We start from the raw sequence: 12,058 nt of genomic DNA on the forward strand, positions 1-12,058 counted from the left end.
TGTGGGAAGGATCTGGGGTTCGTGACTGTGACTGACACGGGATCGGGTGGGAGGTGCCCAGGCTGAGCTGTGGGTGGGAGCAGGGCAGGGAGGGGGCAGAGGGTCCTCATGGAGACCTGTGGGGACCAAGACCTTTTCCAGGAGGCAGTAGGCACTGCAGGCTACTCCGGCCATCCTGGAGTGGTCCTGCTCTTGTCTTCATGTTAGTGACCCCTCCCCACCCTCCATACCCTCCACACCAAACCAAGCTGCCTGCAGGGCCCTGATTGAGCATTAGTAGGTACAACCCAACAGAACCTTCTAGGATGCTCCCTGCCAAAGTGGCCACCTTGTCACTTCGCCTTCAGATGTGAGGAAATATCCTGACCAAAGCTACTTAAGGACGGCTCTGTCTTGGGTCACAGCTGGAAGGTCCATCAGGGCAGCAGGAGCTAGAGGCAGTCGGGAAGTGGAGTGTGCAAGTCTAGGAAATTGTGTGTGTGTGTGTGTGTGTCTGAGTGTCTCTGTGGATGTCTGTTTGTGTGTCTGTCTCGGCTGTGCATGTGTGACTGTGTGTCTATGTGTGTGTCTGTGTGTCATCTTTCTCTGCCTGTGTGTGTGTCTGTGTCTATGTGTGTGACTATGTGTGTGTGTGTGTGTGTGTGTGTGTGTGTGTGTGTGTATCTGTATGATCTGTGTCAGAAGATACCTTGTGCGAGTTGGCCCTCTCTCTTCATCATCCTGGTCCTCGGGATTAACTCGGATCATTAGACAAGTGTCTTTACCCACTGAGCCATTTCTGCAGCCCTACCCATTCTTCTTATACTTTGCCACTAAAGGACACTCGGGAAGGCTTGCCTGGGATGCACAGCTGGCCCTAGGACTGGGACTCACATCTGTCTGACACTCTCCTACACCCATGCTCCATCTGCAGGGACCACTTGGCACAGTGAGCGTGGTACCTGCCAGGCAGGTACAGCAGGGGAGCTGAGAAACCTATGGAGCTGATGGTGGAGTTTAAAGGAAGTGGTTTTCAGCTGGTACCTGGGACAGAACAGAGACCACCCAGGCTCCAGGAAGGAACGTGGAGGAGGGAAACAGGGCTGGGCGCTTAGGAGACCCGCTTGTGGTCAGGAAGGATAGAGGTCTATGTGGGAGGACCGAGGCAGCTGGGTGAATGTTCCTGGGTAGATACCTGAAGCCCAGGGGGCCTCTGCAGTCTGGGTCCCCACCATCAGCTGCTTCACGCCTCTCTGTTGCCCTCAGCCACCTGCCCCAGCCCCAGGCATTGGGCTCCTCCTGCCCAATGCCCATCCCCTCCTCCAGCTAGGGTTAGCTGCAAGGTCTCCCACGTGGATCTCACACTCCAGTGGGTGGGCGTGGAAGAGCACAGAAGAGAAACGCTCAGCCTGGTGACAGGAGTGACATTTTGACTTGAAAATTGCTGAAGAAGAAACAGTACAGGCTGTGTGGGCTCGGGAGGGGTACTGGCGCTTCATGGTGACCTTTCCGAGCTGGAATGTCTCTGGGGTGGGTGCCCAGAGAGCTTTGCCCATCGTGAGGCAGGGCTGTTCCTGACATAGGTGGCTAGCATGGCAAGGGGAGTGGGCAGGACACCGTGGCAGGAGCAGCAGAGACAGCCCATCTGCACAGTTAACAAAGCAGGTGCTTGGATTCCAGCTGGAGGTACTCAAGGGTGTAGGGTGGCCCAAGGAGAGAGGGTTTTGCGTCCACCAGACTGGAAAGCCTGCTGTGGACTGGCTCCCCGGATGCACAGCTCCTGCTTGCCTGCCTAGCTCCTCCCCAGCCTTTTTTTGACAGTGTCTCACAGTGTAGCCTTGGCTGGCCTCTGCCTTCCAAGTGCTGGGTCCAAAGGTGTGAGCCACCATGCCTGGAGGCTCTTTTTTACTTTGTTTTTTCTCGTTGTGTTTCGTTTCAGCAGACACTGGGGCTGCTGCAGGTAGAGCTCCCTGGTAGGAAGCATGTACTACTGAACAAGGCCCCGCCCTCATCAGTTCCTTTTAAAATATAACCAGAAGCCAGAGGTAGTAAGAGAAACACTGTCTGGAAAACCAACAACAACAACGAAAATATGACTTGGGGCTTGAGAGATGGCTCAGCCATTAAGAGCATCTACTGCTGTTGAAGGAAGTTTGGATTTGGTTCCCAGCAGCCGTGCTGGGTGGCTCCTTATCACCTGCATCACCGTTCTAGGAGAGCCCACATCCACTGCTGCCCTCCACAAGCCATTGCAAATATGTGGTACATAGAAACTACCTCAGGCACATACAGAATAATTTTTGATTTGTTGTTTGTTTTTCTAGACAGCCGTTGGCTGTCCTAGAACCAGGAACTGCAGATCAGGCTGGCCTCAAACTCACAGAGATCCCCCTGCCTCTGCCTCCCCAGAGCTAGGGTTGAAGGCATGCGCCACCGCACCTAGCTACTTTTTTTTTTTTTTAAATGGTTGATAGCTACACATGGTGGTAATACTCGGAATCCCAGCACAAGAAAGGCAGAGGCAGAAAGATCCGACGTTCAAGTCCATCCTAAGTGATGGGAGATCCTATCACAAAGAAACAAAGAAATAAAAGATGACTGACTGCCTACTACCGCAGCCATCGTTCTGGGCTGCATCAGGAACACCCTTAGTTCTTGCGGACCTTCAATTTCACTAACAGATCGTGACAGAATGTTTGAGAGAACTAGACCATGTCAGATGGTGACCGATGAGACAGGAAGGAGAAGCCTGGCAGGGAAGAGATCACGGGCTGTGACGGTCAGGGTTTGTGCATTCCAGACATAGCGGTTGCAGAAGTCCTGGGGGTGATGTCTGGCTGGGAGTACAAAGATGGAGCCAGGGAATGGAGGAGGTGTCCCAGGGTGGAGACAACAGGCACACACTTACATACACCCACCCATCTAGCCCTGAGGTTCAGCTCCCGGGTTCCCGGGAAAGGAACTGCCCAGAGAGAAAGGGTTTGGTCAGAGTTGCACGGTAGCTAGAACTCAGGCCCCTGACGCTCCCCGCTCGATGCACTGCTCCAGTCAGGGCCCTGCTTCCCTCAGGAACTTCTCTGCTGTGCCATCTTGTGTGGCTATGGCTGCTGGGGGTGGCTCCTTCCGCACAAGTCAGAGAAGGCTGCGACACTGGTCATCTGAGCCTCAGGCCTGACGCCTTTCCCTCGATTCTTCTTGGCCAGGTTCACCATCTGTCACAAGACCGAGGTCATGAAGAACACCCTCAACCCAGTGTGGCAAACCTTCTCCATCCCGGTGAGGGCCCTGTGCAATGGGGACTATGACAGGTGAGATGAAGAGCCTGCTCCTCAGGGGGGGAGCGTGCGGGTACCTGGGATGCCCTGCTCTGGAGTCAGGATCCCAAGGACAGTCCCAGCCAACCTGGTGGGCATCAGTGAGGGGTGAGGGCGGGAATGACAAGATTTATGAAATGTTTCATCATATTGCAGGCAGGCTGTCCTCTTCCTCATCCTCGTGCATTGGTACCAGTGCCCGAGTGAGTTCTGCCCCTAACTAAGGGAGCAGTCAGCCCAGGCAGGCTCTCACCTGTCAGTCTCCTGACTGACTGTCCTTCCCTGAAAGATGAGCCTGGGAATCCTGCTGCCCTCCCAGGGCTCACAGGAGGCCAGCAGAAGGAGTGATAACATCACAGTCAGCATCCCCATCCCCTCTGCTCCTTTCCTGAGCCCCTGCCACGTGCTAGATCTAACTGGGAAGTCGGCTGGGAGCAAATGTGCCCACTTCACCCTCTACCTAGCGTCACGGAGCTTAAGTGTTCGTGGGGGAGGCAGACATTAATCCAGTAATCATACAGAGAAACATGTCATTATCCACTGCAGAAGGTTCTGGAGACAGCAGGGGGGCAGGTCAGATGGGAGCCATGAGAGAGTTTTGGTTTTCCTGAAGTCACCTAAACACTGGCTGCAGAAGTGGGGTGTCTGCTCCCACAGAAGCCCTGGGGCATCAGAACAGACTTCTTGGGGTACACTGGGACTCTGCACAGGGTTTCCAAGGGTATATGTATGGGGGTGGTGAGTGGATGGATGGCCTCCTGGTGCCTGTTTCCCTCCAGGGACACTTTTAATATTTGTTTTTTTCAATTCATTTTACATTCCAACCAAGATTCTGCCTCCCGCCCCTCCCCCCAACCACTCCTCCCAACAGGTAAGGGCTCCCATGAGGAGTCGACACAGTTTGGCACATTAATTTGGGGCAGGACCAAGCCCCTCACCTCTGCATTAAGGCCGAACATGACATCTCACCATAGATCATGGGTTCTAACAAGCTAGCTCCTGCACCAGGGATAGAGCCTGGTCCTAGCGCCAGGGTTCCCACAGAGGCCCCACAGCTGTCTGTCCAGAGTTTATGATTTTCCACGAACTTGGTTCAGCTGTCTCTAGATTTCTCCATCACGATCTTACTCTCACTTGTTCATGGATTCCCTCCTCGCTCTCTTTGACTGGATTGCCAGAGTTTGGCCTGGTGCTTGGCTGTGATCTTTGCATCTGGTTTCATCAATGCCTGGACGAAGGCTCTGGCTTCTCTGCCCTCCGGGGACACTAACAAGAGCTCGTCTAAAGTGCAAGGTGGCTCCCTTTTGTCCTCTTGCCTGGGACAGAAACACAGCAGTCTGTTCCCTAGGTATTCAGTGTCTTATGCCCAGCACCGAGTCCCTGACTATGTGGCATGCAAGGACAGGTGGCTGTCTCTATCTTCTGGGACCTCCTGGTCTGACCATGGGAATGCAGACATACACAAGTTCCGGAGACAGCTAAGTAATCGTTGCAGAAGGAACTGGGGCCCAAAGTGAATGTTGTCAAACAAGCCCCTGCTGACACCTGGAATTGGGAAAGGGACAACTGGGGACAGCTGGAAGGTTGGGGGTGTGGGTACTGGGCAAGGGGCCTGGAAAGGATGGAGAGCCTGGAGAAGATGGGAGGGCAGGCGGGACAGTCTCATAAACCTGCCTCGCCAGGGAGGGGCTCCCGGGCTCCAGCTGTATCATGAGAGTGCCTGGGCTAACCGCTGTCCCCTGGAGGAGGCGAGTGGTGGGAAGAGCAGACAGGCCCGAGCCCAGCTCCATCTTCCTCCAGGGTGGCTGGCTCTCCTTCTCCATGGCCGGGCACAGATTGACTCTGACATGATTGGCGGCAGAATTAATTCAGGGGCCAGCGTGTCTGGCTGACCCACCCTGGCCTGGAATTGCCCCAAGCTCCCTAAGGAGGTGCCATGTCGGAGGCCACTGTCCCTCTCCTGTAGGCTCTCTGGCAGACTCAGAACAGGGTGTCGCTTTGATGGGTACTTTGGGGGCCCACTGACTTCTCAGGTTGCCCCAGGCCGGTGGGGAGTCCATCCATCCTCCCGGCAATCCGGGATGGCTTCCAGCATGACTGCGCTTCATAGGTGAGAAGATGAGTCCCAGAGAGGGCTGGGGGCCGTCCAGCATTGTGCTTCCAGCCATGCTGGAGAGAGACACAGGAGTTGGTGCTGGCTGGCTCTAAAATCTTTTCCTAAATGGACATGACACAGTGTGGCAGGGCATCTGGGGAGGCTCAGAGAACTTTGTTCAGAGATGAGGGGCGTGAACTCCGGCCACCTGAGATGGGGACACCCCGGTGAGGTCGTTTCAACCCTTAAAGCATTTCAAGGTCCTTTTGGCATCAATCTCAGATGGTTCGGAGGGGAGTGGGAGCAGGGAACGGCAAGAAGGTTCAAAAGGCCTTGTTATCTGTCTGGCAGGCATGTGCTATGCTCTCCCTTGGCAGTCTGTGCCTCCAAGAGTGGTGCCGAGTGATGGGAGTGTGACGAGGCCAGACTCCTCTGAACACGCTGGGTCTGAGCAGGATTTGGTTTGGTTTTGTGTCACAGCCCGTAGGCAACCCACAGCCAGTTTGGAAAGAACAATCCTAGGTTAGGGAAGTTGTGTTTGGAGAGGAGCTGTCACGGCTGCTGCCATGATGCTAATCCTGGGACGTGAGTGTCTGAAGGCCAGGCACAGCTCACAGGGGAGGAGTCAGAGACCAGTCAGTGAGGCCACAGGCCCAGAGCAATGAAAAGAAGGTGGGGTGGGAGACAAGAGGCTGAGGAAGGGCCGCTGCCAGGGAGCTAAGCTAGGCGAACATAGTGGAAGGCTGGGTGTCTGCTGAGAGAGTACAGTATCCCAGAATGATGGGGTAGAAGCAGTTCATGCTGTTAAAATTATGGGATACTTAGGATGTGGATCTCACTGGTCTCGATCGGCTTACACGCGTTTTCTTACATCGTGAGAAATAACCTTCGGAACCTCCCTCATGATGTGCCCATTTCACAGATGGAGGGTCAGAGTCTGTGTCAGAGCGAGACAGTGCCTTCCCTTCTGTAGATGCCACCTCTGGGCTCATCCCTGGTCTGGCATCCCTCTTACCACTTTTCTGTGTGTCTCCTTTCCCAAACAAAGCCAAACCCGAATGGCCCAGCTGAGCAGAGCTCAAGTCAAAGGAGGTGGTAGGATCCGAACTCCTCCAGCCCTGGGGTGGCAGACAAGGCCCAGGGGACAAGAAGCCCTTTCCCTGGTGTTCCCAGACTCTGTCCTCTGTCTTAGCATTCTGTGAGTTGAGAATTTCTGTGATTAAACCAGGTTCACCTGGGTTAGGCTGCTGTTATCCCCTCACACCATGACAGTGAGCATACACACTGTACACATGGGAACTAAGGTGCTGAGAACTCACCTGAGCTGAGAGTATTCCAACACTGGCCGCTTGCCTCTGTTGGAGCCACTAAACACTGAGGGTGGCACAGGGAGTGGCCAGGCAGGGCCGCCTTATCAGCCCTGTGTAGCACTAAAGCGCTGGTTTTGAAAAGGACAGTCCATACCCAACTCCCTGTGATGCTGGCGGAGGCCTGTTCTTTCCCTCACTACAGTTTCTCTCAGGCTATCTGCTAGGGGAGAGATAAGCCTTTGAGGGTCTGTCAGCCCTAGGGCCTTGTGAACGTGGAAACACCTCTTCCCCTGCCCTGAACCGCCATTCTTACTGCCATGGTCCAGAGGGGACTGCAGTATATTGTAACAGGCATTCTATGGGCCAAATCATGACATGGGGACTTAGGCATGAATGCTCGGCCTTATCTATGTCCCACTAGCTCTTATAACTTCGATTAACCTGTTTCTCTTCATCTATGTTTTGCCTCGGGCCTTTTTTTTTTTTTAAATCTTTCATTCCGTTTGTCCTGTTTTCACTACTTCCTCCATGTCTGACTGGCTGGCTCTGGGGCATTTCCCTCTTTCTATCTCTTCCCTAGCCTAGATTTCTCCTCCTACTTATTCTATTCTGCCCACCAGTCCCTCCTAAACCTCTAATTTAGCTATTGGCTATTTAATAGACCAATCAAGTACCTTAGGCAGGCAAGGTGAACCAGCAACACATCTTTACATAATTAAACAAATGCAGTGTAAACAAATGTAACACACCTTTACATGTTAAATGAATGCAGCGTAAACAAATATAACACACCTTTATATGGTTAAAGTAATATTCTGCAATGCAAACAAATGTAACACACCTTTACATTGTTAAACAAACGCAGTGTAAACAAATGTAACACACCTTTATATGGTTAAACAAATGCAGTGTAAACAAATGTAACACACCTTTATATGGTTAAAGTAATATTCTGCAACATAAACAAATGTAACACATCTTTGCCTAGTTAAAGTGTTACTCCACAACAGTGTATACTATGGAGCTCATGGAGGAGGCCTGGAGATTTCACCTGCTTCCCTACCCTGTCCATCTCTGATGTGACTTGGTGGTTCCAGTGTCAGGGGACTGGGACACTGACTCCTGATTTTCCACTCTGAGCGTGCTCTGATGCCTCCTTGGATGTTTTTGTGAAGCCGGGGAACATTATGACATAGTCTGTTCACAGAGGTGTCAGGCCACCCCTGCCAGCTGGCAAGTGTTCGTTATGTGCCTCCTATCTGCCAGGCACCTTTCTAGAAGCCAAGCCTATGACAGTGAGCAAAACCAATAATCTCTGAGCCATGGAGGATGTTCTCACAAACAATAGGATTGTCTGGCGACAAAGAAAAGCTTGAGTTGGCCGACAGAGACAGAGATACGTGTCGGTGCCTGCAGGGTGGCTGGAGACAGCACCTTCACAGAGCCAAGAACTGTCCCAAAATTTACAGAGGAACAGAGTCCCCCAGGGTGGAGCCATCAGGGCTACGCAGACAGCACCTGCAGGATCTGGGGCACTGCCCTGGGCTACTGTCCCCAGAGCAGTATCTTCCCTGCCCTTCTCACAGCCACCCCTGGGACTCTGAGTTCTCAGCCTGCTTGTGCCAAATGAGATGGCTTTATGGGCCACTGTGGTCTGTTTTCTTGTCCCTTACCCACAAGCTCATTTTCTCGGATCTTATGGCTACGTCACAGCCAGTCTAACTTTAGCTTGCAGAGCCTAGGCCCAGAGGTTCCAAGTCCCATCTGCTGTGACCTGGGTTTGCAACAGAGTGTAGACAGTGACAGCCAGCTTCTCTCCAGGCCTTCTTGTACCTGGGGCTGCTCCCTGGGGGCCGTTTTTCACTTTCTTCTCTGCCCAGGCTCAGCCTGGAAATACGGCCTCTGAACTCGGCAGACCCTCCCAGGCCACAGCAGCCCAGAAGCCTAGGTTGAGGCCAAACCGGCACCCAGGGATCTCACAGCCATTCTCAGCTGCCGTTCCCACCCCCTGGGGAACTTCTAGCCACCACCTCGCCCACACTGCACCCTGGACCTGCCGATTCTAGATCAACCAGGGTGAGAGCCCTGTCCTGAAGAGGCCAGTGGCTCTGCAGCATGCTGGGGCGGCTCGGAGAAGTTTGCAGAGCCATTCACAGCCAAAATCGCAACCAATGAAATATTTCAGGCCCTTCAACTCTGAGGCATAATTGTTTATTACGTGTGTATATTTACTGGTGGAGGAGGAGGATGCTGGACCATGGTACACCTGTGGAGGTCAGAGGTCAACTTTCAGGCATCAGTTCTTTCCTTCTACCATGTGGATCCCAGGGATCAAACTCAGGGTGGCAACTTTGACCCCAGTGTCTGTCCACAAAGCTCTCACCACCACACATCTGGTACCTCCTTCTGTGTTCTGTGGGACAACGGTTCCTGTCACCAGGGTAGTCCATTTCCCAAAAGTGTTAGGGGGCCTCTACCAGCTACAGGACTTTTTCATTTGGTTGTTGGTTTTTTGTTTGTTTGTTTGTTTTTGGTTTTTGTTTGTTTGTTTGTTTGGAGTCTCATTATGTAGCCATGGCTGGCCCAGAGCTTGGTATATAGACCAGGCTGACCTCCAACTCCTAGAGATCTGCCTGCCTCTACCTCCCGAGTGCTGGGGCCACCACAAGGGGCTTAGCTGCAAGACTGAAGGACAGTTTTCTCATCAATTTCCCAAAAGTACTTTTGTTGATACCAAGGACTGTCACCATAACTAAGATAGCTTCTGGACATAGGATTGTCACTTACCTCATCTCCCAAGAGGCTGGTGGCCAGAGGATAGGTTTCTCCTACCAGAGTCTCTGAAGGTCTCTGTGGTGAGCTGGGAGACTAAGAAAATGGTAGCTGTAACTAGCCAAGCAGGGAGCCTCCCTTCAGCCTCACAGGCAGGGCTGGAAGGCAGGGACCTGCACTTGTCTTCACGACTGGGTGGCTCTGGGCAGTCATAGTGTTGTACCCTTAGGGCTCTGCTTCATCCTGTGAAAATGAGAAGTAGAGGCCATCAGCACAGGCCACCTAGTCACCGGTGTCCTCCAAAACCTCAAGCTTTGAGAATGGCGGGCTGTGTGGACTCTGGCCAAGTGGCCAGACTTAGATACCACTGAGGTCACTTCCAGCCTTGTCAATCTGGGAGCCAGAAATTGCAAAGTCTAGGAGCCCAGGCTCCTCAAATGTCCTCTGATTTAAGTATCTATCTATCTTCCTTTCTTCCTTCCTTTCTTCCTCCCTCCCTCCCTCCTTCCCTCCCTCCCTCTCTCTCTCTTTCTCTCCCCCCCCTCTCCCTGTCTCTCTCTCTCCCTCTCTCATTTCCTCTCTCCCTCCGTCTCTCCCTCCCTTTTCTCCTTTTCCAATCCAGGGTTTCTCTGTGTAGCATGCTCTGTAGATCAGGCTGGCCTCAAACTCAAGAGATCCGCCTGTCTCTGTCTCCTGAGTGCTGGGATTAAAGGTGTGCACCACCACTACCCAAGCTTTAAGTAAATTTCATATGAAAAGGCATTCATGCATGGTTAGATGAAAATGTGGAATCAAAAGGCATTTCCTAGACCCCACCACTACCACCACACACATACAGAGCAAGCTGTTTATTCTGTGAGGCCCTTACTATCTCCATTTTACAGTCAGGGCTTGTGGCTTGGGAGGAATACCACCCCAAGGCCCCACAGGTGAGTCGAGTTTCCAAGTCGAAGACACCAGTGTCACATCTGACCTCTTTCCAGCACCTTCAGAAGCTCAGGCGTGCCGACATCAGTCTCTACTTAAACATAATAATCTGGCTCAAGGAATCATGGGGTTTGTTTTCGTAAGACAAGAAAGCGAAGGATGCAGCTAAACCATGCTTCAATAGCTGCTTCATATTATTTCATTTACAGAAAGCTAACTCATGCATAACCTTCCGGGCATCCCAGGGTTCTATTCTGGAACTTTCTTCTGCCCCATTCTATGAATCTGTGCCCTGCCCTCCCACCCCCACACGGAGCCTGAAAATACTCATCTGAAAGGAGACAGCGCCCCCTTCTGGGAGCTGCAGAACTCCCAAGCCGACTTCTGGCAGGGCCAAGATGGACCACACCACGGGTGGGATAGATGTTACTAGAAGAGAAACCAGTTCAAATTGCTTTGTGCATCCTAGATGGAGCTCAAGACCAGAAACCCCTGCTTCTGGGCCTCTCTCACCTGCCCTAGACCCTGTAGGTGCTGCCTGGCAGCTCCCGCATGCCTGGGCATCCCAGAGGACAGAGCAGACAGCACAAGGGTTAACCGGCAACCCTCCACCTCCCTCCTCCTGCTTCTGGTCCACTAGCCTGTTGCTATGGGAACACTGCTAAAAATAAGATGGGCTCTTAAAACCCAGCCCCATGCTTAGGAGTCAAAACAAACTAATTAAAGCAGCCTGGGCTAGAATGTGAAGAAAATCACACCGTTTCTCAGGGGTGGGGAGCTCAGGGCCCAGGGGTCCTGCCTTGACCTGCAGGGTTGGGGCTGGCTCTTCACCACCCATATCCCCGCATTCATGATTCTCCCCGCCAAGCTATCTTATGACCCTCTCTAATAGAAGCTTCCCTGCCTCCTTGTGAGAGCTGCCCCCTCATGGCCCTGCCACAGGTAAATGTCTAGTTTGGCTTCCTGCCAAGGCTTCTACTCCATCCAGGGAAGCCAAGAAGATGGGTAAACAGAGGCCTGAGGCCACTTCAGCCAATTCTCGAGATCTCAAGATGGCTCACCATAGCTCGTGGTAGCCTTCGGCCCTAAGATCTTTGCTTAAAGGTCTCAAGATGGGTCCCTGGACTCTCTTGGGTTACTTCCCTTCCACAGAGGCTCAGAATGTGGAGGGAGTGCCTGCCTGTGTGCATCCCTCCTGGCCCATCTGTCCTCAGGCCCATCCTATCCAGGGTTCTCTGTTTGTTTTCTAGGACCATCAAGGTGGAGGTTTACGACTGGGATCGTGATGGCAGGTAAGGGCAGGGGCTGAGAGGTGCGGAGGAAGGTGAGTAGACAGACCTAGAGAGCTCTGGGGAAACTGAGCCAGGCCCCTCTGGGTACTCTGGGAATGAGTGGCCAGAATCCACACAGGAGGGCCTGCCATCACGGTAGCTTAGCTCCGAGCAGGTCCTGCGGGGCAGAGTGCCTGAGAGCCCTCCTTTCCCCCACATGGCTGCCAGGAGCCAGCCCTTGCCTGCACCCTCCTCACATGAAGAATGGGGATGCTCTGGAGCACTCATGTTGTAAGACATTGAACATTCGCGTGCGCCTCCTTTCTCCCCGCGTGGCTAGGCGCTGAGGAAGGCCAGGCAGTAGAGGATGCACTGGAGGCCCAGAGATGT

At 53.0% G+C, this 12,058-nt stretch overlaps 1 protein-coding gene across 2 annotated transcripts in view; it reads left to right on the forward strand.

The window, feature by feature from the left end:
* Cpne5 (copine 5) overlaps positions 1-12,058 on the forward strand; it is an 85,466-nt gene that overhangs the window by 55,592 nt on the left and 17,816 nt on the right. For both annotated transcript variants that reach the window (XM_087898360.1, XM_087898361.1), the window contains 2 exons: positions 3,183-3,287; positions 11,648-11,689. In XM_087898360.1, coding sequence (XP_087754486.1) covers positions 3,183-3,287; positions 11,648-11,689 — 147 coding nt within the window. The remainder of the gene's footprint in view (positions 1-3,182; positions 3,288-11,647; positions 11,690-12,058) is intronic.

The sequence above is a fragment of the Myodes glareolus genome, chromosome 18 (genome assembly GCF_982192425.1).
Source record: "Myodes glareolus chromosome 18, mMyoGla1.1, whole genome shotgun sequence".
NCBI classification, from domain to species: domain Eukaryota; kingdom Metazoa; phylum Chordata; class Mammalia; order Rodentia; family Cricetidae; genus Myodes; species Myodes glareolus.